The following is a 27,099-nucleotide window of genomic DNA, read 5'->3' as shown; positions in this document are numbered from 1 at the left end:
GGCTGCGGGAGGGGCTGCCTTGGCACCCCCTGGCCGTCTGCGCGCAGCGCGGCAGTGTAAGGGCCTGGGGGCGCCGTCCCGCCGCCGGGCTAGCCGGTCCGCCGGCGGTAGGGAGGAGGCCCCGGGAGGGGGAGCCCTCCGCTGGGCGCTCGCCCTGTCAGACCCGGGCCGCCCGCCCTTTCAGATCTCGGTCTAAGGCAGATGTTTACTCTCCGGCCGTTTTCGAAGGAGAGGGCCCAGGCCAGGACGCATAGTGAGGGGTACCCAGGCTGTATGCCGCGGCGAGGGAGCGGTCGCCAGCTCCCTTCGATAGCTCAGCTGGTAGAGCGGAGGACTGTAGAGGCGCGGCCCACGGGAATCCTTAGGTCGCTGGTTCGATTCCGGCTCGAAGGAGGCACTTGATTTTGCGTCGCGGGGCGGCCGCCGTTTTTTTATTTCGTCGGGAGCTTCCCTCGTTGCCGCTGCTGTGGCGGCGCGCAGGCGCTCCCGCCGGGACGTGGCGGGGCGGGGGGGTGGCAAGGAGCCGGGTTCCCCCCCCCGCCCGCCGGGAAGACTCGCTCCCCCGTCATGCCTCGCCCCCGCCGTCCCTCCCCGCCCGCGGCTGGCGCGAGACCCCGCCCCCCTCCCGGGTCGCGTGCGGCGGCGGCGGCCAATGGGGCGGCAGTCCGCCTGCGCAGATTCAAACGGTGGCTCTGGAAGGAGGCTGGGCGCGAGATTCGGCGGCACCGACCGAGCCCGCCGCGAGCGCGGCGGTGGCGGCGCAGCCCGGGCGGCGGGGGCCGGCCGGCAGCGGGGGGTGAGGGGCCGCGCCGAGCAGGGCCGCGCAGCGCAGCAGCCCGGAGCGGGGGAGCGCCGCCGGAGCCCGCGGCAGCTCTGACAGGAGGCGGGAGGCACGGCTGAGCGAGAGAGGGGCCGCTGCGCGCTCCGTCCGTGCGGGCAGGGGCCAGGCCGAGCCATGGCTGGCGCGCCGGGGGCCGGGCCGGGCCGGGGCTGAGGGCGGCCGCCGGGGCGTTGCGGGTACCGCGAAGCTCCGCGGGGAGGAGGGGGCTGCCAAAGGAGCCCTACCCACCTCGAGTCTTCCTGAGCCGCCAGCGCCCCGCTCCGTGCCCCGCCCGCCCTGCCGTGAGAGAAGGAGCCCGGACGGGGGCTCGGGGGCTGCGCGCTGCGCCCCGCTGCCGTGGCGGCCCCCCCCTATGGTGCGCCCCGAGGATGGCGAAGAGACCGTGCAGGTGAGTGTGGCCCCGGGGCGGGGATCTCCGCGCTTTCGGCTCCCCCCACCCCAGGCAGCCGCTCTCTTCCGCGGCGGCGCCCAGGTACCCCCCGCGCCCCGGGATCCCTGCCAGGTGCCGCCGCCGCCCCGCCCCGTCCCCGCCGCCCCTGGCCCCCCCCCGCCGGGCCGTGCTGGCGCGGCGCTCGGCCTCCCTCCACCTCCCGGCCGCGGGTGTCACTGCCCGCCTCCCGCTCTCCGCCCTCCGGTTCCTCCCTCGCTGGGCGCCCGCACAGGTACCTGCCCGCCCGCCCTCCGCCTTACGAGCACCCGCTCCCGAGTATGGGTCTCGCCTCTCGCTTAGCGGCCGCTCTCACCTCTGTGCTTTCGCTGAGACCATCTTTGTTGCAGCGTACCCGAGTGACTCCTTAGGTTTTCTTTTCTGTGGCCTGCCAGTGACGACTGTGTTGTCTCAGCAGCAGCTTTGCTGGTTACTTTCCTTCTGCTGGAGTAATACTTTTTGCTTTTTTCCTCCCGAGTGGCTTTGGCACAGCCTTGATGCATGGTTTGGGGCTGTTCAGTTAAAGTTAATGTTCAGGGCTGCTGATTCTTCCAGTATCTTAAATGCACCTGCTTTCTTTGATTTGGCATATTCTTTGATTGAGGATGTTATAATCTAGCCTGAAATCTTCCTGAGAGCGAATGTTTTCCTCCAGAGCTTCTGCAGTAGCCCCAGATGGTTTTGATACATCTTTTGTTTTATTGATACGAAAATGGGTGTGTCTTTACTTTGTATTCAGAAGGTGGGTTTTGGAGAACTGTTTCATTGCTATAGTTATTTTTGTCCTAAATAGAAAATCAGTTTCTGAAAAGTGATAAAGAAGTGTAAGAGAAGGATTAGGACTGAGAAAGGAAAGGGTACTTAGTGGATAGTATTAACCTGTGAGTTACCTATGGCATCTGGGGTTTACTGTGACTGCATGCATCTAATAGAATTGTGAGTGGTTTCAAAGTTTCAGATCGTAAAACTGCTTCTGCGTTTTCCTGTGACATGAAAAGAGTTTGTAAGTTAATCTTTTTCTGCCAAACCGTAGCTAAAACAAGAAAACAATGCTTTGGTGTTCCAGTTGTGTAAGGAACAAAGGTTCATCAATGGGTTTAACTTGCAGAGGCTAACTGCTGGAGCTGTCTATACTTAGCATCTCCAAGAATCAGCTTAGAGGGAGAATGTTTCTTGTTACTCCTAATCTGCATTTTGTGGTTTTAAGAGACTTTCACGCATGGTATTGCAAACAATAGTTTCATCTTTGCAAAGCTTTAGCTTGTATTAACTCTTGTGGCTATGGAGTGCTTTGGAGTTGTAACTGAAAATACAGCTGGTTGTGGATAGCAGAGGAACGTTTGGTTAGAGATAAGTAGCCCTAGAGGAATACTGTGTCAGTGTACGATAACTACAGTGATTCGCTTTTGGAGATAGGAGTTTATACAAAGGTGACTTCAAGATTGTTAATCTAGGTGTGGAGTAAGGAGAAAGTATAACTGTTTTGCACCAAATGGAATTAAGTTTAATTTTGTTTAAACTGCTCTTGGGTTTTGCATTTGGAAGCTTAATTTTGCACTTAATGGCTCTCGAGTCAGGATTGCAAAGACAGGTAGCACAGAACTCATGAAATAATTACTTTATTGGTCTAGATTTCTTATTTGGTGGCCACATTCCACTTTGTGCAGTATTCTAGCACAGTTTCATAACTCCAAAAGAATCGTCAAGTGAACTATAGCAACCCCGTGTGTTTGGAAATCTTTTCTCCTTAACCAAAAGCTTGAGTTAATAATCTGAACCATTCATGTATATTTAATTTATAACCTACTGGTGTACTAGTCTAAACAAGACTGAAGACTAAATGGTTATTCATGTGGAATCAAGGTGCATGAGAGGTTAGCATCCGCTTGGCTGGCCCCTCGCACCTGTGAAGTGCACAGAGGCAGCCAGAGGCTGTGCTGGTCTGGCTGTGGGACTTGTGTACTGCTGGAGAATTCCTAGTGCAGGGTTCCTAACCGGCGCTGCGACAGGGACCCCATGTTGTCTAGAACCGGTGCTGTCATCAGCACCACTGCCACATACATGGAGCTTTTCCTCTTCTTTTTAAAATCCCCATGACTTCGTGTAACTGAAGGCTCTGTTCTTGAACGAGTTTGCTGTGCAGTGGGTGAGTAGACTGTGGACAAGGTCTTAACCACAAGGCCAAATTTTAGTTATAAGTAAACTGTATGGCTTGATTGGTATGAAATAGGATTATAGAATCAAGATACGCTCCTGAAGTTTGTTGAGAACCTGTGAATAAGAGACCAAAAAATAGGGGGGGGGGGGGGGGGGGGGGAAGAGAAAACTCTTAATTTACCTGTGAGTTTAAATTCTGTTTTCTTAAGTCCTAAGCTGCTTAATGCAAAACTCTCACAATCACTGTGTTTACAGCTTAGTTTTTTGTAAGGTCAGCAAGTTCTTCATGTACTTGCAACAAGCTTACTGCTTTGGTTTTCGCTGGCTCCACAAAGTTTAATAAGTTTAAATATCGCTAACTATTTCTACTGCATCATGAAGGCAAGTAGGGCAAATCTATCCACATGCGGCATAGGATGTAGAAGCAGTGTTAAATACACTGGGTCTGCAAGAGTTGGATACACACTGTCCTGTAATAATGCTTTCAGTTAAGCAGTGCTCTTCTTGAATGACCATATATTCATGTTGGCCATGGAGAACGTACTCACTTCATGGGAAATAAAAAATATACATAAATGGCTGATTAGCATGCTGTGTGGGTGAATTGCATGTTCTGGAAAATAACATAGAGATCCGCCATCCAATCAGTTCTTAGGATACCAGCACAGGTTAATTCCATTACCGGGAAAGGATTTTTTTTTTCCTTTGGTTGAAAAATGGAAGTAATTTTCAAGGCAGAGAAGAACTAATACATTTATTTTTGAACATGAATTTGTTATGTATATCATGCTTTTTATAGTAATAACAAAATGGAGGGAAAATTAAGGCTGCAGTGTGAAACTGCTTCTAAAGCAAGTTGTGTACTTGGATAGGAATCCCTTCTTTATGTCTTTGCTATAACCAGTGCAGAGGAGCTTCTCATCTTGCTGTTAGGCCCTAGGTTTCCACATGTGTTTGAATTTATGCTGTCTAATGTGACTCACCGACATGTAAGTTCAAGTGATATTTCCATGAAACGTTTCCCTGTGCTGCTTGTTAGTAAGGCTTTGTTTCTCAAGGCTGTGAAGTGTGCACTTCTCCAGTAGATGGAGCGTCATCTACGTGGAGTCTGACCTGGCTTCCTGCCCCTCAGACGCCTAATTTAAAGGCTCAGCACTGACATGGCCTTTATTTCTTGCTGGAATTTTTTTGTCTTCAAAGATTTGTCTCTTAATTCCTGTAGTTGCCTCCTGTAATTGAGGCAAGCCTTTTGCTTTTGTCTAGTGTCAACTTGAGATTTGATTTGGCACCCTTGTTGTGTTTGCTGTTTGGGTTACGGAGGTGGGACATGAATGTGTTTTGCAGACTAGCAAACCACTTTATCGTATAAGCTCATTTGTGTAAAATAAAGATGCGTAACAAAAACGTTATCTTAAACCGTAGCTTTTGCTTCAAATTTAAGTCTTGACTTGGCATGAATTATCTGCCTGTATCTCAGTATGTGGCCTTGAAATTAAGGTTAATTCTGTTCCTTTGATGTGGTAAACAGGCTACTGCTAGAGGCAGATCTTATGTTCGTGCAAATTCTGTATGTCATTTTAGAACAATATGTACAGACTGTGAAAAAGCTACAGGTAGCTAGGAAAAGTAAGTTACTGAGAGTTAATTTAAACTCTGCCTTCTTCACTCTTCTGTTGTACTCTGCAGTGAAGAAGATTATGACCTTCTATATGTGGATCATGACTACGAAGCGCCACAGCAGAAAGGTTTGAAGAAGATATGTAACAGGGTGAAATGGACACGTGAGGAGGTATCTTTTTTTTTACTTTAGTTTCATTCCTATATGATATTAGTAGCACATGAAATATGTTATTATTTAGTACCATAGTGGGATACCATGTAACATTTATTGGCTGAGGTTATGTCTTAACAGGATGAAAGGCTAAAGAAGCTGGTGGAACAAAATGGTACAGATGATTGGGCTTTCATTGCTAGTCATCTACAAGTAAGTTGATTCTCTGTTTCAGTTGAGTTCCCTTTTAGTATTTATTTACTTTGGTCATGTCTACTTTGGAAATGAGGTGAACCAGAAATCAGAAACACATAATAGTAAAAAATATTTTAAAGGATGCTTGTAAATTGGACTTGAGATCTAGCTCAGACCCTAGAGAACCTTATCAGCTCAGGCTGGGACTGAAGTAATGGTCATGAATTGATCAAAAATAATTGATGCCTTCTCTCCACACTGACTATTTGTTTTCATTCTGGAATATATTCCTGCTTCCTATTGATTTGCATCACTTGTGGTTACATCTACAGTTCACAGGTTGCTTTTGAAGCAGGGAAGTGGGTTGCATCTGACAGATTCCATGAAAAGAGCAGGATCAGTTTCTTAAATGCCTTAGGAAAAAGGAGGGTGGATTGGTGATGGGGTTTTTTATTTGATGTTTGTTGGGTTTTTTTGTTTGTCTGTTTTTGGTTTTTTGTTGGTTTTTTTTGGGGGGGGGTAAGTTCTGCTTCCCTAACATATGTAAGTCTTTCCATCCAATGATGTCTTCAGTTGCTGTAAATAGAACCTTAGTGGGTTTCTTGGAAGTTTCCTACTGACACTTAAAATTTCTTGTTCTGTTCTGATGGTCAGGTGGAATGAGTAAAAGAGCTGTTGGCTCAAACATGAGATGGCTCCTCAGCTGTATGAGCTGCACTGGTAGAAAATACCTACAACTAGAATCAATGATATGTTTCTCTTCTGATTAGATGTTAGTAAATGCCTACTTTAAAAACATGGCTAGAATCTAAGGCTGGAATCACTACCTAGAAGTGGTATTGAATATTCAAATATTGGAAATAAAAAAAATTATCCCCCCCCTCCTACCTTTGTGGCTCTTATAATACTGAGTGAGATGATACGGTTGTATGAAATTCCTGTGTAACTAGGTAAAAATACACTTGAATTCAACTTGAAATGCTGAGCAACTACTGTGCATTGTTTTCATCACGTATGTGCAACTGTGGTGCTTCTAATTCTTTTTTTTTTTTTCTAGGTAACAAAGTATAGGTATCAGGGAAGGATCTCAAAGCTTGTACATTTAAGGAGTGCACAAGCAAATCACTGTTCTTTACATGCACATTATCACTTTCCATAAAGGCAGTGAAATGAGTGAATGGCAGAGGAGAAAGAGATGATATCAAGACGCTTTTGTATTGAAATTTTGTATTGAAAACTGTTTAACATGTTTGGTGATATTGATCTGCAGGTGTAGTATGGAGTTGCATTTAACAGATCTAACAGTTTAGTTTAATAAGTTTTCCAGCTGAAAACAAGTGCTTCTGGAGACAGAAAGCTATTGTTCAACTGGGCCCAAGTGAGGCTGAAAAAAACCTCTCCGGCTATCATGGGAAACATGTATGGAGGATCAGGTTGCCCATTGCAGAATTGTTGATGTTGGGAGGAACATCTTAAGGTCATCTAGTCTGAGCTCCCTGCTCAAGGATCAGCTGGAGCAGGCTGTCCAGGACAGTGCCCAGTTGGGTGTTGAATATTTCTGTGGATGGAGACTCCACAGCCTCTCTGGGCAACCTATTGTTGTGTTCAAATTACAAAGCCAAATAATACAGGCTGGCATAATTACCACTTACCTTGTTACTAGTGGTCTTTTGCTAGGAAAACCAAGTGTATCTTGAGTTGCTAGCTTGTAAAGGCACTCAAACTACCATGTTTTTCAGAACCCTGTTTTACTGTTGGGCCTGGCACAAGTAAGCCTTCCCTTCTGTTCTGCCCCAAAAAGCAAAGATGGCTTAAAGGTGACTCTCTTGAGACAATGCAGCTTGTATTATCTTTCAATCTATCATGGCTAAAGCAGACCTGAAACAATTTTATTGTTTTGGCACATCATTTGCTTTTGCTCTTCTCCCCCAAATATGTCATGATTTCAGAAATGTCTGGAAGGCAAAAATACTAAAAGGCCAGAACTCCAAAATTTTTCTTTCATCGAAAATGGGAGTAGCTGTCCTATACTGAGTCTGTCTCTTACGGCTTGTCTCCACCAGGAAATGATGATGTTTTGTAACAAACTCTAGTGTGCTTTTAATCATACGGTATCTACTTGTGGTTAACTTGAAGGTACTGTGATCGATATAATTTTAGATGTAACAGTCTTTTGGCTTCTTGTTTAACTTCATCTTAGCATGGTAATGCCTTTACTTGGTACACAAGCCCAGCAAAACCTTGAAATTGGTACTTGCTATCCAGCAGCTTGCACTGAAGAGAGTAAGTTATGTCCCAGTGTTATAAAAGGCATACTAGTGTGCTGTGCTGGGGCAGGTTCTTATCTGCATCTTTCTAAGGACTGGAGCAACCCTTAGAGTCCTAAACTTTCATATAGACAGTTTTTAGGAGGCTAAGTGAAAGCTTACTTCTCTTTCATAACTGGGAACAATATTTCACAAAATCCTTAGTGAAGCCACAGAAAAGCACCATCTGTCCTGAGCAGAGAAAGCAGTGTTGTTTAATTAGTATGTTAGCTAAACTTGATATAAATCTGTTTTCTTAACACTCTAGTAAAGAGCTGAGAATATATTCAAGACTTAGAAAAAAATTACTTTTTTATTTGCAAGAAAAAATTATTCCTTTAAAAATTTCTTTCCTTCTATAACCTTTATATAGGTTATAGATAATATCAAAAGCATGTCAATCACATAAAGCTCAGAGAAGGTGTGGAGTAATGAGGACAAAAAGAATTCCAAGTTTTTCTTTAAAGAAGAGTAAGTTCTGAATTTGATAATCAAAGTAAGAACATTGAAGTAATTAGAGCTTTGTGCAAGGCTGTTTTTTCTGGAGAAAAGTTTTTATAAGCAAATGGAAGAAAAAATAAGGAGAATGTAATTATTATACTTACAACAAAGGTCTGGATAAGTTTTAATTTGTAATAAGCTAATAATTCTGGCTAGCTAATATTTACAGTTTTATGTATTCAAGAGTTTAACAGCTACACTGGTCTTCTAAAACTATTTCAGAATCGTTCAGATTTTCAATGCCAGCATCGATGGCAGAAGGTACTAAACCCAGAACTGATTAAAGGTCCCTGGACTAAAGAAGAAGATCAGAGGGTAATAAAAATTAATTGATATTGTACTGTTAGTGTAATAAAATTGGCATCTGACTGCTAAGAATATGTACTTTTTCTTAGGTTTCATCCCCACAAAGATGATGTTTGATGCATCTTGTGACACAGATAATTATGTTATGCTGTGTGAGAAGAAAAAAAATTGCAGCTGTTCTTAAGTAGATGGAATGTCTAGTCTGCTCAGGTGTTTCATTTCTCTTTGCGCACATTGCTAGCTGAACTACTCTAGCTTACCAAAAAGAGATCTTACAGCTAAAGATCAAAGGTCTTATTTACATCTTTTGTTCCTCAAACCCACCAGACTGAAGAGGGTTGTGAATGGGAAATTATTTCATACTTTACTGTTAAAGAAGCTGGCAATGGTGTGTTAGACTCCTTTTCCCCTTCCACCTCTGTTAATCCTTGCTGCAGCTTTTTGCCTGTAAAACCTGGACTGCTCTGTAGGGAGGTGCACATATAGCTTTCACATATGGTATTTCAAATTATCTGCTCGTTCTCTCTGTTTGAAACTTTTTAAAGATGTTTAAAACTAGCATTTGTCAGCTTATGAATATGGTCTTCCTAACCTGTATTTTTTTACAGTTCTCATCAGTCTTTTAAGAAAAAGCTGCTAAAGTGTAAAACCACGTGAAAATGCGATGGAGGCTGGGATGGTGTAGGTTTTTTCTCATATGTATATATTGTTGAAAAAAACTCATACAAGCATCTTTACCAGCTTCTTTTTTGGTTGTTCCTAATGTCAGTTTATGCAATGGGTGACAGAAAGGGAGTTTCCAAACGAATGTTTTTATCGGTACATACTTTTTTTATTCTAAACATAGTGAATTTGGACTTAGTTTCAAGGAATCAAGAAATTACTATCGATTTTTGAAACCCCAAGTCACTGTCTGCCTCCTTAGGCCTAGTATCTTATCAAGTTGACTGTTATAATCCTGTTCTAAAATGTGTGTTCTCAGACTTTGATTAGGAAAATCAGGTTTTGGAATTACAACATGCTTTCATCTGTGTTCCAGGTTATTGAATTAGTTCAGAAGTATGGTCCAAAGCGCTGGTCTCTAATCGCAAAGCACCTGAAAGGGAGAATAGGCAAGCAATGTAGAGAGAGATGGCACAACCATCTCAATCCTGAGGTAAAAAAGTCTTCGTGGACAGAAGAAGAGGACAGAATAATCTATGAAGCTCACAAGCGTTTGGGAAACCGATGGGCTGAAATAGCAAAACTGCTTCCTGGAAGGTGCTTTTCAACTCTTATTTGTGTTAAATACTGGAATATGCGAAGTGGTCATCGCGCTACTCTTTACAGTGTAATTTGTTAGTCAGAGAGCATCTATTGGAACTTATGTCACAACATCTTTATCTTGATAGATACTGAATTTTTTAAAGATCTGCATTTGATTATGTATTATTGAAAAGCCATGAAACAATAAAAAGACCTTGTACACTCAACAGGTTCCTTCAAAAATCCTCCTGATCACTTACAAAAAAAAACGTGTAGTAGAGCTAAAGAGAGTAACTGCAAGTAATAGTGGAAGAATGCCTTAACATCCTATGACTTGGTATCAAAATGCCTTTTTTAATACGCATTTGGAGGTGACTTTGTTTTTGGTTTAAGATCAGAAATTCTTCTGATTTATTTCTTTTTGTGGAACGCTTCTTGTTAAAGAGGGACATTCAAAAAAGATCTTGGTAACCTTCAAAAGTCCAGGCTTAGGAGTCATGTGTTGCAAAGCTAGTTGGTTACCATACAGTGTCTAAGAATGAATTGTATATATTGTTCTCCTTACATTTGTTTCAAGTGTGATTGCCAACTTATATTCTTGTGGAAAACAAAATTTTAGTGTATAAGGAGTTTAATGAAATAAATTCTTCTACCTTGTACCGTTAATTGAAATTCAGCGTTAAGCTGTTCCTCTCTGAATTCAGTCTGTGTGTTCAGGGAGGTGACTGTGCCTGAGGAATGTCAGCAGTTGCTGTGCTGGGTGAATGAATCTTTAGAGACATGTGTTTAAAAATTGGACATCACAGGAAATCCTTTGGAGGGATGGGGAGGGAATGAATTGCATCTTAATAGAATTTCAGAGAGGGAAGGTGAGTTTCTAAGGACAGAGGCATTACTAATTCACTACTTGCTGAAAATAAATCTGAGATGACATGCTGCTGAAGATTGGATCCTAGATCTAGAAGATTTGTAAATAATCTAGTGGGATGAAAAAGGGGAATCCTTGGAATGGAGCTTACATGAAGAATGGAGCTTAAAGCAATTTTTACTTCCGTATATATCTCTCTAAGCCTAGTAATAATGCTAATGTTTTAAACTAATGCATTCATACTCTACTCTTGCCTTAGTGCTTGTTCAGTGCTAAAAGTGATTTCAGCCTGCTTGTTAAACTGCAGGCATTTTCTTTCCAAAGGGAGTGACAATGGATACTGGTCTTCTGTCGTGCCTACTTTTCCCTGTACAAGATCAAGGGCACCACAAGGTAGTGGGATGTTCTTCCATAAAGCTGCACATAAACCTCAGAGCTGGGAATGCCGGCTGTCATTTTTTTTTTTTTTTTTTTTTTTTTTTTTTTTAGATGAGATGTCTTCCAGCAGCAAGCGCTGGCCACAGTGCCCTTATTATGCTGAGGGACAGTAGGGTGATTGTCTTAGCATCATGTTCTGCAAATTTGTAGCGCAGGATAAATAATATAGTGATCGAGAAGGCATGGTTATTCCAAGTATCCAAGAAAAAAGGTTTTCACCCATGATAATAGTCAGAACCAAGGTTTTTACTTTTGCTACTTCTAATTTCCTGCAGACTTGAAGTTTAATAGAAGGAAGTTTTGAAGAGAGTAGCTTCCTAGTAATTATGCCAAAATCGCACTGACAATAGAATTTTCAGTCTAAGCTGCTGGAACTTTCTGGATCTGTGGCTTTGGATTCACCTACTGTACAAACCCTGTAATTATGCCCTACTTAGAAATATGGAAACAAGTCACTGTTGTACACTTGCATTTTAGGACTGATAATTCGATAAAAAATCACTGGAATTCAACAATGCGAAGAAAGGTGGAACAGGAAGGATATTTACAAGATGGTATAAAATCTGAAAGAGCTAGTTCATCTGAACTTCAGCCCAAACCTTCTCTGACTATGGAACACTTGCACACTCAGAATCAATTTTACTTACCTGTTCAGACACATGTAAGTTCAAAATCCAGAATAATTAGTATTTCCCAGTTTCAAATAATTTATTTGGTTTAGAATGAGAAACAAATCTGAAAGATTGAAGATCGGTTGAGTATTTTTGTGATACTATGGTAACTTAAGATTTGTAAACCATAATAAATAGTTTATGTACAATAAACTAGAGATAATTTTATAGCCACCTTTTCTTTAGGGTTTGTAAAATGATCTATGTCTTTTTAGATTCCAGCATACCAGTATGCCTCACCAGAAGGCAGCTGTCTAGAACATGCTTCGGCTTCTTCCAACTTAGTTCAGGTAAATTGTTAATGGGCATTGTAAATGAAGAGAATGTACTGTGTATTATGCTGTAAAATGAAGGGTTTAATAACTTGTAACTTCAAAAATGTCTTTAAGTCTTATCATTCACCTAACTTTATGTAAGTATTCCTCTGTAAGTAAGCTTGCTAGCTTAATTGATAGTCCTAGGTAGCAAAAAAGGAGATGTCTTTATACATCTCAGAAGCGCAGTGGTTGTGTTTATTTCTGACAGAAGTATGGCTTAAAACACACTACTAGTAAAACTTTTCCGTAAAAATTACAACCTGTTAATATTGCCTAGCTTCTGCGAGATTTAAAGACAAGATTTTACTACTTTATATGTGTCATAAATACAACCCTATCTGAAAGACTCAGTTCAAATGACTTACTGTGACTTATACTTAGCGGCTGTGCGTTTTTGTTCTCGATAGGTTTTATTTTTTCTGACTGATAAACTTCTGTCAATCAGTTGAAGATGCTGTTTTGCAGCATTCTAAATGCTGAAGCATTGAGAAACTGTAAAAAAAGAAAACACCCCAAAATTGGATATATTTATTTTCTTTTGCTCCTTTGGTCTCACTTAGAATGTATCTGAAATTCCTCGTGTGTTGCAGACTGAATGTAGATCTTGGTTTTTAATATGACTTCCTGGAAGAATTTCTGTGGATTTGAAATCAGTAAAAAAATTATTTTGATGTGGGGAATAATACTTACTTTGTTTGTGCTAGATGTGTTGGAGGTATTCTGCAGAACCCTGTACCTAACCTTAAGTTTCCCTGTGCACGTCACCTGTTTCATATTGCATTTTCTTCCTTGATCTCAGTATAAGAATACAAATCATAACAAAACCTCATATGGCCTTTGCCACTCCGAATTGCCTTATACAGAGAAGTATAAGATACTTTCTGCTCCTTGAAGTCTTTCCTAAACTGAGGAGTATAGTTAGTTTTGAAACTCGTGTTATGTATCCTCACTTACCTATATTCATAGTAATAATAGAAAGTTTTAAGGAGGTTAAAAACAAACCAACCAACCAAAACCAATTAGTTGATTTCTTTTTCTGATAGTAGTGGTAGGATTGCTTTGGTAGACGTTCTGTCAGCAAATGTTAATTTGAAACACTTTCACACTTAGTGAGGATAAATAACGCAAAATTCTAGAAAGCACATGAAAACTCAAACACATCTACCAAGGTGCCAACGTTGTTGCTTCTATTAAAGATAGAACTGAGTGACTTTTGGTTAAAAAGTGCTATAATACAGTGAGCATTTGCAGGCCATATTAGAAACCTGTTAAAATACTAGTTTGTTTACCACTTTTACATCAGATCCATCTCCTCTAATTGCTGGAGTTGTTTCATTTGCGAGTGACTACTGGATTACAAAATATGATACAGCTTGAACAGCACTGTTCTGCCATACGTGGATTTCTGTTAAAAATGTAGCTATATTATAACAGAATCTTTGCTGTGGAGGGGTGGTGGAGGTGGAAAATAGTAATGGATTCTTTCTTAAATTTTTCAGCAATCATTTATTGATGATGATCCTGACAAAGAAAAGAAAATAAAAGAACTTGAATTGCTACTTATGTCAGCAGAGAATGAAATCAGAAGAAAACGAGTGCCTTCTGTAAGAACTGTAAATACTTGAATATGCTTTACTGAGATTTATCCTCAGCAGTTTAATAATGGATGTTTGGTTTTGTGTGGTGTTTTTTCACCCAACCTTCTAAAATCAAACCTATGGCTGTTGGGTTGTAAAACGAAGTCTGCGCTATTAGAATTGAGGCAAATACTTTTTAGTGCAGTTTTCTAAAATGGAAACAGCAAAAATATGACCTTCAATTTGGCAGTTGTTCTTAAGACCCAGGATTTTAATCCTCTTCAAGAGGTACCATGTTTGTTGATACCACTGCCATTTAGTTTTATAGATCAGCAATTTTGATCCTCTGTTCAACAGTGAAAGGTGAAAATTAAATAGGTTTGGCCCTGTTTGATTTCAAAATGTTTTGTAGATTATATTTCTGTCAAACTTCTATGTGAGTGCTTGCAATGCTTAATATCCACATTTGGACACTACAAACAGTATATAAATTTGCACTGCACAAAATTTAAGTGTACTTCAGTGGAATTGGGGAAACTTGTAGATGATAGTCACTTATTTTCCCAGGGACAGGAGGCTGTGAACATCAGACACCTAACCAACCCAGCTGTATTGATCACTAATTTAGATTATGGGTGAACTTCCCATTTCGTGTGGTGGAGATATTTCTGGTATTCTCTTGAAAAAGTACAGTGTTCTGCTTATCTAGTGGAATCTGCTTTGCCGTCTGGATTTCCAGTGAAAATTAGAATTTGTTTCTTGAGTATTAAGCAGGTGACTAAAATAGGATAGCCATTTAGAAGTTAAGTACACTATCAATGCAGAATCCTTTTTTTAAAAAATCCTTTTTTAAAAAAAGAAGCAATTCTTTTTTTAAAGAAAAAATCAGATCAAACAAGAAGTATTTCACATTCTGGAAACAGTTTATAATCTTAGAATGTACCTATGTTCTGTAGTGCAGATGACTTCGTAATACACTGACGTTCATGAACACAGGAAACTTGCTTGCATCACAGGTGATTTTTAATACAACCTGTAATTATCTAAGTTATAAGCATATATAAGGTATGAATGAGACATAACATAAAAATCTTAAACAGTTTGAGAATGCTGAGTATGTTAATGTAAGGAGAAGACTAACTGCATTAATGCAAACAGATAATTAGTGTTTGAAAAAGCAAAAATGAATAGTTACGCTTAGTGTTTCCACATACTACTATTTTTTTTTCCTCCCTGCAGTCACTTGCTTGATCCTTTTCAGTTTCTGAGTTGAATAAGATTATCATGTTTCTTTGTACTCTTTAGCAAGCTGGAAACTTGCCTTGTTGGTCTGGAAGTTTTGTCATGGAAGATGGTGTGTCTAATACGCTGAATAGCCTTGGGGAAGAAACAAGTGAGTTCTACAGCGTGGATGAGACCCATGGCACATCTGTTCAGCAGAATTCACCACCTAAGTGTTTAACTGTGGAAGCAAATACAATGTTATCATCTCTACAAACCATTCCAGAATTTGCAGAGACACTAGAGCTTATTGAATCTGTAAGTCTGTATTTATTCTAATGAATGTTTATTTAGGAACATCAACTTACAGAATATGTGTAAACTACTCTTAAAATTACCTTATTCTGTACTTGTCTGTAGTTTCACCCACACTGAAGGATTTGTTTTATTACCTGTTTTAAAAAAATGTTTAAAGTATTCAGTGTTTTAGGATTGTGTGGAAGATGTAGTGACAATAATTCAGTATATAGTTTCTGGAGGTAGAAAGCTGTTGGATTGACTTGGACATTGTGAAATAATCTTGGATAAGCCTGCTAGTGTCTTTGAGTATTTTGCATCTCGACTTATAGGATCCAGTAGTGTGGAGTGATGTCACCGGTTTTGAGCTTTCAGAGGCTGTTGCATCTCCTGTCAAGCCACCTCCAGTAAAACTAATGAGGATTCAACACAATGAAGTGGCTGCTGAGTGCCAGTATAATGTCAGTGTTGTGCTTGATGGCAAAAAACACAGTAGCGTCACTGGTGAGGAAGAAGCAGTTTTTCCAACAACCCCAAACTTAACTAAGTTCAGCACGCCACCTGCTATCCTAAGAAAGAAAAAGAGATTGCGCGTTGGGCAATCACCAGTTAATGAACTGAATGATGTCTTGTGTAATGATGCCATCAGTGTTGCACTAAAGCATACACCAGTGAAAACACTACCATTTTCTCCATCACAGGTGAGTTTTATTTTTAAATATGGCTAAACATTAAGACTGCAGTAGGTGGGTTATAAATTACAAGTACTTTCTTCCCTAGTCATACATTGTGGCCAAAACAAGTATATCCAAAAAATTCTTAAAACATTTGCATAAGGGAATATATATTACACAGAAATAGTTAAATAACCTATTTCCTCTGTTTTGAAGACTAATGGTGTAGGGGAGGGAGGGCAGGCAGTGACTTATGTCCCAGCTCACACTTTTCTCATGCAAATAATAGAGACCAATTGTCTCTGTGACCTAATTAAGCAGTAGAGATTTTAAGGAGAAGATCAAGGTTTCAGTGATAAATATTGCAAATGTCTTGGAGTATCAAGTCAAGAAAAGTTTTATTGGGATTTGTCAGTAAAAGCTCTTCAGATATATACATAATTTTTTTTGTTGTACTGCTTAGTACAGTGGTGAAGTTTTGTCCTTTAAGGTTGCTTAGGTTTTTGTCTCTTGTGCTTAGTTTTTCAACACTTGCTCTGGAAATGAACAATTTAACCTTGAAAATCCTGCATTTACATCAACTCCAATCTGTGGGCAGAAAGTTCTTATTACGACTCCTCTACACAAGGAAATGACACCAAAAGAGCAAAAGGAAAATGTGGGGTAGGATTATTACATTAAACATCTGGTGGTGTTGCTCAAAATACCCAAGTTTTTCTAAACATTGAGAAATTAGTCTGCTTGTGTGCATACTGTAAATGAGTTTTAAAACCCCTAACAGTTAAATACTTGTGTATAAACTGGCTTCCTGTTTTTAACATAAAGCGATTTGTACACAGTTAAAATCTTTCATTTTTTAAAATACTGAACAAAATCCAATTAAAGTTTAATATACCTGGGGTAATGCTGTGGTGATCTTAATACCTTCAGATTCATGGTGGTGATATCTGTTGTATAAATTAAATATTTTAAAATGTTTCTTAGATTCATTTTATTACATTACTGTTGATAAAGTAAAATATTAAAATGCATGTATGAATACTTTTCTATGCTTGAATAGTTTTAGAACTCCCACAATTAGAAGATCTCTTTTGGGTTCAACACCAAGGACGCCAACTCCTTTTAAAAATGCTTTGGCTGCTCAGGAAAAAAAGTATGGTCCCCTCAAACTTACGGTACGTAATGACAATGTTTATTTTCTTCTTTGTTAAAGTCTTAATGCTCTCTTGTTTTCGAGGTATTGTAAGCCTCAGCATGATTTAGACAGCATTTTGTAACAGTGCTGCAGTTTCAGTGACATTCTATATTACCCTAGAGAACAGCTAGAATGTGAATCAAAAATGTTTCAGATTTTGTACATTAGACTAGTATCCTGTGTAGTATGGAGGCATTGTCTTTTTGAATGGCATTTGGTACATATAATAATTTGATCTATAGTATTCCTAAACACATTTGTGAGTTGTTTTAAATTTGTTTAGTCTTGCTAACACTGTGTCTTAGGAGGTGGTAACATTGTCTGAGATTTTAATACTTTAGCATTCTGTTTTCTCAAAATAAATATTGTAAGTGAGAGAGTGAATGGGTGTGGGTCCTCCTACTGGATAATCTAGTAAGAACAGACTGGTGCAGATGAATATGACTAACTGTTGTTTTAAGCAACTTTCACATTGACTTGAAAAACTGCATTATCTTTGAATTCTCTGGACTATCTAAAAGCTGAGTTGTTTTCTGGGTTTGGTGGTTCTATGGTGCTAGGACTGAAACTAGATGTTTACCACAGCATGCTAGTATTTTGAGAATTTTTTTGATGGAAAGGTGTTTGGAAGTGGTTCTTCCTAGGGGCTTAATTGAGTGATGCCTTTAATTTTCTTCATCCTAAAAATCAAAATCTTCTTTTAGCAGTTTATTACTTCTCTGATTCAGATTCTCTGATTCACAGAAGAATTTTTTTGGTTGGCTATGGATTATGTTAGGGGTTTTTTTTCCTTTCCCTAATGAATTAAATTTTTGCTCTCTTCCTAGCCTAGCTAAGGTATGTTAATGCATAATAACTTTTGGAATTCAGTAGACATATGCTTTTCAAGTTCTGAAAAAATTCCAGCCAATACATATTGACTACTTCTTTTCTGCAAACACAGAAGGTAGCTCAGACTTTGCCACAGGGCTTGGCACCATCTGTGTTACCCTATAGATTCACGGTCTCTCACTATGCAAATGGAGTGGTTTGGCATTCCTGTTTCTGTCCACTATTAACGTCCTGTTCAAAATCAAATTTTGAGGGCTTAAGGGAATTCTTCTCCTGTTGGTACACAAAGGAGCCATCTGTATGGTTTCTGTGAAATTCTGAACTGTACTTAGGACCATAAATGTCTTATTCAAAGGTTTGTGTTAAGATTGATATAAGTTCCTTTCCCAACAACAGTCATACTTTTATAGTACAGTTTTTTAGTATGTTTGTATGCATATATACACACACACACACATATATTTGTGTTTAGGGATGTGTTTAGTATGTAATAAAGTATTTTTATCTCTTTTGTCAGTGGATAACCATTGATAATAAATGCAAACAAGTAGTTTGCACGTTGTCTTCAGTGCCGTCTTGCTTTTTTGAGGCACTGTGTGCATGTATGTATTTTATCTGGCTAGAAATAACGTGTAGTAAAGTGAATTTAAAAATCTGCATAGCCTTGAAATGTTGAGCTGTACTTGTTAACTGCAATAGCTTAAATCCTTTTATCTGTTGCTATACTTTGCAAGATCTCTTTTCTGGCCTATACTAGCTGAGATTAGAACATGGTAAAAACTAGCAACTAATAGACTTCCTGTGTTTTCTCTTCCAATTTTAATTAACTTAGTCACAACCACTTGCCTTCTTGGAGGAAGACATTAGGGAAGTTTTGAAAGAGGAAACTGGAACAGATATATTTCTCAAGGGGGAAGATGACACTGTGTATAAAAGCTGCAAGCAGGAGGTAACATTGCAATAGTAATTTCAAACAGGAAATAACTGCTTTTAAATAATATTTTACAGTTTTTCTCTGCAAAATGTTTATTGCAGCACAACTCTTCTAAAAGAGTCAGAAAATCACTGGTCCTAGATCCATGGGAAAAAGAAGAGGTTGGTGCCCAGCTCTTCACAGAAGATAATAGTTTAGATGTACAGGTAAGTGTTAAACTACAGAAGAGGATCAGTGGCAGCAATTTTAATATAGAACTGAGTATCTTTCATTCTTTCAACGAAAATAAAGTGTCTGGATTAAAGCTAGATTCATAAATTTAGATAATATCACCTTCAGTTTGAAATACTACTTTAAATACTTTAAATACTTAAGCAATACTTGAACATTGGGCTTGAATTCATGCATGAATTCTTCCTTTCAGGCCTTCAGAGCAGGACTGGTAATGTGGATGCTTTGCAGATTTGCTGTTATAGCAAACTGCTTCCATGCTGGTTACCTATAAACTTAAGTATATGAATATTAACATAGGCTGCATCTCGAATGCTGTGGTTTTGGGCCCCTTACTAGAAGAAAGATGTTGAGGTGCTGGACAATGTCCAAAAGAAGGGCAATGAAGCTGGTAAGAGGTCTAGAGAGCAAGTCTTTTGAGGAGTGGCTGAGGGAACTGGGGGTGTTTAGCCTCGGGAAAATGAGGCTCAGGGGGGACCTTACCGCTTTCTACAGCTGCCTGGAAGGAGGTTGTAGCGGGATGGGGGACTACCGCTTCTCCCAAGTAACAAGCAACAGGATAAGGGGAAACAGCACCAGATGAGGTTTAGATTGGATATTAGGAAAAATGTCTTCACTGAATGGGTTGTCAAGCATTGGAACAGGCTGCCCAGGGAAGTGGTTAAGTCAGCAACCCTGGAGGTATTTAAAAGATGTGTAGATGTGGTGCTTAGGGACATGGTTTAGTGGTGGACTTGATAGTGCTGGGTTAACGGTTGGATTTGATTATCTTGAGGTCTTTTCTAATCTAACAATTCTGTGATTTTACATGTGACGTGCTGAAGCTGTCTGTAATACACCAGGAAGATGGCTTTTGCCCCTGGGTTTTGGATGTGTGTGTGTGTGTGGCAGACATGTTCTAAAGATACCTAGTGCATAGTAGGCAGCATGTCTGTCTTTCCTGCTCTTCGCATAATAGGGGGATACTTTAAGAAATATCAAGCATGTAGAAGATGAGATTTGTGGGCTTCCTCTGCCTGAAGGAGTTTGAATACTTCTGCCTCAACAACCAAGGCATCAAGAGTTCAGATATGGGGCTGTTTTGGTCCCTTATTCCTTTAAAAAGTAGCCCAATATTTTTGCAGTGGATTGTTTGAATAGATGAATCTTTAGTCTTGTAATTTGTAGGAAAGCTTTATTCTAATCTAGTTTTTAATGTATGTACGTGTTTAATTCTGTAAGAGTAAATGTCTGTGACTCTTGGATCAAGTACAGAGTTCTATTCAAGAGGTAGGAGCTAAAGGCCTTAAAAAGAACAGGTGCTTAAATCATACCCCTTTCTGATTATTGTAGCTGTTTTTCTAAATTCCCTTCTTAAATGCCCGGTAGGCTGTGCCTGCGCGCTGGGTGTCAGGTGCCCTGCCACCTAGTGGGAATTGCCTGCTTCCCGGGAACGTCTCTGTCTTGTGAGGAGCAGCTGCAGCCGTTCAAAACAGAAGCAAAATGCCCGGTGTTCTCTTAGTAATGTTTTGTTATGGCGTGGTATATGGTGCGTCACTGATGTTCAGGTTATTAAGCTAAACCAAGATACACTATGACGTTGTGGTACGTTAAAGGCAGTGGACTGGGAAAAAATTGTTTTTCCTCCATTTTAATGAGGGGTGCTGTTATAGCAGGAATATTTGCTCTTAGAGATAGTGGTAGTATCTGATTTAAGAAAGAAAAATGTACCAGTCCCTAAGTAGAAAATATGAGTCCTTGTGATGGTAAGTTTAGGAGTAAGGTCTGAGGTAGAATAAACACGTAAAGATAGCTTAACACATTTTAGTGGGGTGGTTTTAAAGTGACTAAGTACATATTGCTGCTGTTACTCTCCTCTAATTTAGCTTTCTAAAATCACCGTATACCTTTCTTCTGCTTTGCTATAGCGAAGCTGGATTAATTTCTTTTTATTTCCATAAACATTATAAGCAGATAAAGTCTTCTGGAATGATCAATCCAGTGCTTATTTCAGTTCTTAAAGCAGTTTCTCCCCCTGATGCTGATGTGGTCTTAATGTTGGTTTACTCCACTCTCCTTGTGCTTACTTTTACAAGGGTTGTACTAGAAGTGAATTGCAAGCTTTTTTCTTTAGAATTGCTCTGTAGTTACCACTTTATCAAGTCTTGTTCTTAACAAAATGTAATCAGCTGAAACATGGATTTATATGAAAGAAACAGTCTACTCAGTAATGCCGAAATCATGCTAGCAGCTATTCGTTTTACTGTGCTCAGTATTGGCTATGAATCCCAGTATAGACCACGCTAATTCTTCATATATTACTCATTACCTTGTCTTTTTGGATTCTTTCCTAGGGTCTTTCTGATAGTATTTGCTTCGTTTAGATTTTAGCTTCTCTGATCACAACAGAAATTTTTGGTTTTTTTTTTTTTTGTTTTAAATTTAAATTAAATACTAATTCTTATTCCTGTTCCCTACCCTCTTTTTTGTCAATAGTCAGAAAATGCATACACCACATCTTTGTTAATGATACCATTGTTGGAAATACATGACAACAGATGTAACCTGACATCAGAAAAACAGGATACAAACCCAGCAAACACAGCAAATGCAGTAAATAAGAAGAAACTGAATGCATGTGCTTCAAAAAATGTCAAAATGGAGAAAGCTCTTCAGGTCTGGATGCAAAGAATTCTGTTAGTTTTGTCAGCAGGTTAAAAAGATTTTTTTGTTTGTTTTTGTCTTGTACTAATGTCTAGAATTGTTCAAGTCAGTGATCTAATTTCAGTCAGTGTTTCCATGATCCTTATTTCTTCTAAGTTGTTCATTTGTCCATCAAGTGTTTATTCATACTAAGTTCTTTAAATATAACCCTGATGTTTCATTGAGTGGCCTCAGAGATTTAAATTAACTCTATTCCAGCTGAAACCAGGACAGTGGGGGAAAAAAATCTGGCTAGACCTACAGTACAGGTTTGGGTACCCAAGTCTAGCAGTAAGAAAACTTGATTTGGTGCAAACTAAACTTCTCTAGCACATAAGTTTCTCAAATTTCACTGGTGCTTTCTTCATAATAAGCCCAGTGGGTTAAGCAGAGTTCATCCACATTCTGTTTGCTAATTGTTCTTGTAATGTGCCTGTTCTTGTACATCTGTATATTTTCCGTACTGTTAAAACCATGGAACCTAGTTTTCCTCTGTGTGTGGCTTGACCACCAGGTTTAGGGAGAGATTCTCTTTGACTTGACTTGGCACCTGTTCCAGCTTGCTTCATAGGAAGTTAATGTATGAAGTTTTTGTGTCTTCTCAAAATATCTACAGGTCTGTATTAATTAAAAAAGGTAGGGCACCTGGAGCCTGATATTCCATGTCCCACTTAAATGCTTTAACAATGATGTGTTTTTAAGTACAGAGACAACAGTATTACTTTCTGATCCTTTCTTATGAGAAGAAAGCAAACCTCATTTAATTGTGATATTCCAAAAAAAGAATTAACTGCTGTGAATTGCAGCAAAGGTGAATATATCTGGCCCAGAACTATGCTTTTAAGAATACTTAAGAGGAGCTTAATCATCCTATATTCACAAACGTTCTTATTTAACTCTTTCTGCTTTTTCTCCTGAGAAATTGCCTCTCAGTTTAGTGGCTTCTCTAACCATGAGTCTGTTCCATGAATCAAGTCCTGCTAAATTTATAGAGAAACTCAAATGGCTAATTTTCTCTTTGCATCTATATGTGGAACTGGTCCTTCGGATCAGTTTCTACCTGAATGTGGGAGGGAGAGAATCTTGCATTCTTCATTATGCTCCAATCTGCTGGTGTCAGGTTCAATCTAGAGCTGCTACAAATCAGCTTGAGATTCAGTAAATCATGTAAACATGCAGGGTTTGCTTCATAGACGAAGCAGGACTAGTAGCTCAATTATTCTTCCATTCATTATATTTATTCATAATTCCTTTACCATTTCTAATATATTCCCGAAACACCTGACTGATCTTCCACAGCTGTCACTTTTGTTCAGTGAAGTCCTTCACAGTATTCTTTTTCAGCTGCCAAACCATTTTGCCTGCCTTGGTATCTCCAGACAGCTGTCAATAGTGTATTTTTCTGCCTGTTGGACTTAGCACATTTAAAGGGGAAGATATCCAAAGAGAAGATGACTTAATTAACTTCCTTTTATATATCAATTGTGGAACTAGTCTCTTTTTAAGAGAATTTTTAATTTTGTGTGTTAGAACTTGAAGCGTAACACAGACACAGTACTGGGGAGCTGGATTAAGGGCTGGGAAGAGAGCTTTGTTGTAGGTTTTATGTATTGTGTTGTAGAACTGAATCTGTCTCAGTAGAATACAGTGTTGCTGGACTTCAATAATTTATTGTTACTTTGAAAGGTTGTATGAGAATTGCTCAAGTATTTTAGGTAAAAGAATCTTTTAAACTTAATTTTATTTTATGCAGTCAAATTGTGAATGGGAAGCAGTTGTTTATGGAAAAACAGAAGATCAGCTTATCATGACTGAACAAGCAAGAAGATATTTGAGCACATACACAGCTACCAACAGCACTTCAAGGGCTCTGATACTGTGATGGTCACTGCAACTGACAACCATTTCTTTCCATTGAAACTGACACAATGTTGAAGGCAATTCCAGCACAATACTTCTGAATTAAGTCTTTACTTTGAGACAGTCTGCTAGGGGAAACCTCACAGCTACCTGAAAGCTTCCTTTCTTCTTCTGACTGACAAAGAACAAACATGAAGCTCTTGTATTCTATACGAAGGGATAATACAAACAGTTCTGCAATGAATTTCTTTAATATTAAAGTAACACGCTAAAATATGATAAAGAATGATAAAATACATTGCAGTACTGACAATACATAGTTTTTAGGTCCATTTTTCATATTTATTAGTTTGACTTGCATTGCTTTTTTTCTGTTAGTGCATTTTCAGTAGAGTAGGTTTATAGTTTGTTACTGGTTTCCAAATGAGTAACATACATGACTGAATGTGCTTTTGCTTATGTAGCATTTTTCTAGTATATAAAGAAACACGATGGAAAGGAGTGTAAAGGAAAGATAGAAAGTTGCACTACTAATTTTTTGGTATGCTGCAAAACAATGAAATTAACTACAGTGTTAAATATATTTATTTGCAAATGGTACTAGAAGTAGGCAGAGGGGGGTGAATTAGGTTTTAGTGTAAAGCATCAGTATTTTCTTCATAAATCTCAAAATGAGATGATTGTTGAATGTATTGTACAGTATGTAGGAATGGGGAATTTTGTAAATTGGAAAGGAGTCTGTTTTTATAATTTATTTTCATTTTGAAGCTTAAATGTAGATATTTATATGTATGCAGGTTGTCTAGAAGCCAACGTTGTTTCCTGTTAAAACAGCTAAAATGAAAAAAGGACAAGTTTAAAGTATGGAATAGCAGAAGAATTACAATGGTGAAGTGTATAAATCTATGCTGTATGTTACATCTACATAAAAATTGCACTATAACCCTTAAATCACGTTGGTCTACAAAATAATTACAAGGTATACCTGTATTATACAGCAGCTGTTCCTGTACCTTGTTTAAATATATTTAGAAAGGAATGGTGGCATCCTGTATATGACCCAGGAGTACTTCATTCTGCATAGGAGCTAAAAACTTAATGCATTTTAATTTTATTTAAAAAAAAAAACAACACAAAAACAAAAAGCACCAAACTTGGCACCTTGGATCTCAAAACAATTGTATCTGCACTTAAGTTGGACCATTATATACTTACTTAATATTTGAAGAACAAAGAGAACATTCTTTTATTTATGAAAAATCTTTGTCCTTATTTAAAGGTATACAGGTCACAACGGTTGCTTTAGTTGCCTATTTTAGGTATTTGCACTTATTTTATGTCTTTTATTTTTGAAGGAATGTTTTGGTTTGCTTTTGTTGTAGAGATTTTTATGCAGTTAATTTCAAGCAAGTTGTAATGGTGTGCTATCAACAAATACTGACAGGTAAATAGAATTGTACACTGTAGTTTTAGTTATTTATAATTCAGACACTCTTCCTCTCCACTCCCGGGTGTGCTGCTACAGATAGTGGCAGAATCGGCTTGCTGCTATGAGAGATGGAAAGAGCGAGCATCATATGCACTGTATGTAAAATTACAAAAATGATGTCAGGTTCTCTAGTTAACTTTATGAGATCAACCAGTACTATGCAGGGTGTGGAAAGTATTCCTATCACTTTAATATCAAAAATGGTAGAGAATAATTTTATTACTGGAAAATTTTAATGCGATGAGTGGCACAAGGAAGGTAATGGGTTATTACACTTTTTTAAACATGTCAAAACTTATACGATCCTTATCTTAGGAGCTTTTTGATATTAAATATTTGCCTGGTTAAGATAGACGTAAACATTTTTAGCAGTTTTTAATTCACATCATCATTTTAAGGGGGGAATCCTATACAAGCAATGGATCAGAAAATACCCATCGCCTATGAAAACTGAGATGAAGCAACTGGAACTCTTGGCAGTACTAGATTTAGGTGGGCATCACCAGAATGGATTTAACAGCAGCGTTTGACGCTGGAGACGGCAATTAACTCACAAAAAAAAGAAACAAAGCATTAAGAGAGTGTGAATATTTAGAATCTGGGTGATTTTTTTTTCTAGAAGTGGTATCACCAAAACTGCCTATAGCAAGTTTAAGCATAGATTTATGGTAAGTAGTATTGGTTGGATCATTTAGTTAACTCATACTTTGTTGCTTTAGCAGGAAGGTTTTAATCTTTCATATGTCAGGCATCTTTTTACTTTTTGAATGTTGTGTGCATTTGCATTTCTTCCAGTTTATAAGTAGATTGTACATGCAGCAGCCAAACTTGCATGAAACCTAAATACATATTACTCCATATTTTTTGATTTAAGGTTTGACATAATGTGTGTGCAACAAATGCCTTTTTATCTTAGTTTTTGTTGTACTTCAAACTTTTATGTAAGGGAATCTCACATACAATACAGACCATATTAATGCCAGAAATAAAGCATCTATGTACCAGGTTACTGTAAGTGCTTTTTATTTGAGAACTTAAACACTTATGCTTGTTAAAGCAACATGTGTATGTGTGTGTGTGTGTGAAACTGCAAGAAACCTACACTTTTTGGACCAGGCAGAGACAAACAGCAGTCAGGCAAATCAGTGTGTTGGAGTCAGCAGGAATCAGCAGGATGGAGTTCCTTGACAATAATACATGCTTCAACCCAACCTGCTTGTAAGCCTGCTTGTATTCGGTTGGCAGTTTGTCTGTCAAAGTTTTAGCACAAATATTTATGTATAGGAGACATATTTGACGGATGAAGACTGTTGCTAGTGGCTACTGTAAAGCTTTTTTATATTTCCTTGCATGTGTATGGTAGAAGCGATATTTTAGTATGTGTGCCTGGGTCTTGGGAGGCAAATGCAAGTGTAAGCTGTGCAGTGTGATGTTTTTTTTTTACCACCCCCCCCTAGTATTCACAAACATGTTAATCTGAATTAGTGTTAGAATTCCACTCTTTTATTTTGCTAGAAACGTGGGCATTCAATAGATAATATCTATTGCTTTTCCCAGTTTTGTGACAAAATATAAATGGCAGGCAATAAAGTAAAACAATCTGTTGAAGGAAAAGGACGAGAGGGACTAACACAAGCCAGTTCTTCAGAAATATGTCCTCGTAATTTGTATCATCCAGCTTGCAGCTGTATAAGCAAACTGTGACTGTTCCGGAGGCTTTGCTGGGGTTCTGGCTGTCATAGCCAGACCACTGTATGACTATCCTGCAGACCTGCTTGTGTTTGCATGCGTGAAGTTCTTTAAGCGAGGTGGGCTGATTGTAGAGCGTTTGTTCTGGTGACTGGCAACTGATGTCTGATATTGGGGTGAAGTGTAGGTAGGTGAAAGTGAAGTCTCTAATGATATAACTAGCTCATTTTTCTAAGTCAGTTTTGCTCAGTGAAAGAAGGTCGAGCAGATGGACAGCCAGTAAGCCAAACTTGGAAAGAACTACAACCCTAAGTTTGATTATATCAAGACTCTGGAAGCTTTACTCATGGGCCTGGCTTTTACTTGGAAGAAATAG

At 39.0% G+C, this 27,099-nt stretch overlaps 1 protein-coding gene and 1 non-coding gene across 3 annotated transcripts; both read left to right on the top strand.

Annotated features, from left to right (window-relative positions):
• The first annotated feature begins 303 nt into the window (after positions 1-303).
• On the top strand, positions 304-393 carry TRNAY-GUA. Its single transcript is given in 2 exon segments — positions 304-340; positions 358-393. It is a non-coding gene; the product is annotated as a tRNA-Tyr (tRNA).
• A 421-nt stretch (positions 394-814) lies between these two features.
• MYBL1 (MYB proto-oncogene like 1) lies at positions 815-26,038 on the top strand. Of its 2 annotated transcripts, XM_040587679.1 has the most exons (16): positions 815-1,229; positions 5,112-5,214; positions 5,338-5,409; positions 8,421-8,513; positions 9,544-9,764; positions 11,533-11,716; positions 11,942-12,016; positions 13,543-13,647; positions 14,926-15,159; positions 15,471-15,839; positions 16,333-16,475; positions 16,873-16,987; positions 18,671-18,787; positions 18,874-18,978; positions 21,479-21,658; positions 23,439-26,038. In XM_040587679.1, the coding sequence occupies exons 1-16, from the start codon at positions 1,210-1,212 to the stop codon at positions 23,565-23,567; spliced, it is 2,265 nt and encodes a 754-aa protein (XP_040443613.1). In that variant the 5' UTR covers positions 815-1,209; the 3' UTR covers positions 23,568-26,038. The 2 variants fall into 2 exon arrangements, with proteins under 2 accessions (XP_040443613.1, XP_040443614.1); XM_040587680.1 differs by lacking the exon at positions 21,479-21,658.
• The last annotated feature ends 1,061 nt before the right edge of the window (positions 26,039-27,099 follow it).

Source organism: Falco naumanni, chromosome 3, assembly GCF_017639655.2.
Source record: "Falco naumanni isolate bFalNau1 chromosome 3, bFalNau1.pat, whole genome shotgun sequence".
NCBI classification, from domain to species: Eukaryota; Metazoa; Chordata; class Aves; order Falconiformes; family Falconidae; genus Falco; species Falco naumanni.
This window is presented reverse-complemented; position numbering and strand designations above follow the sequence as displayed.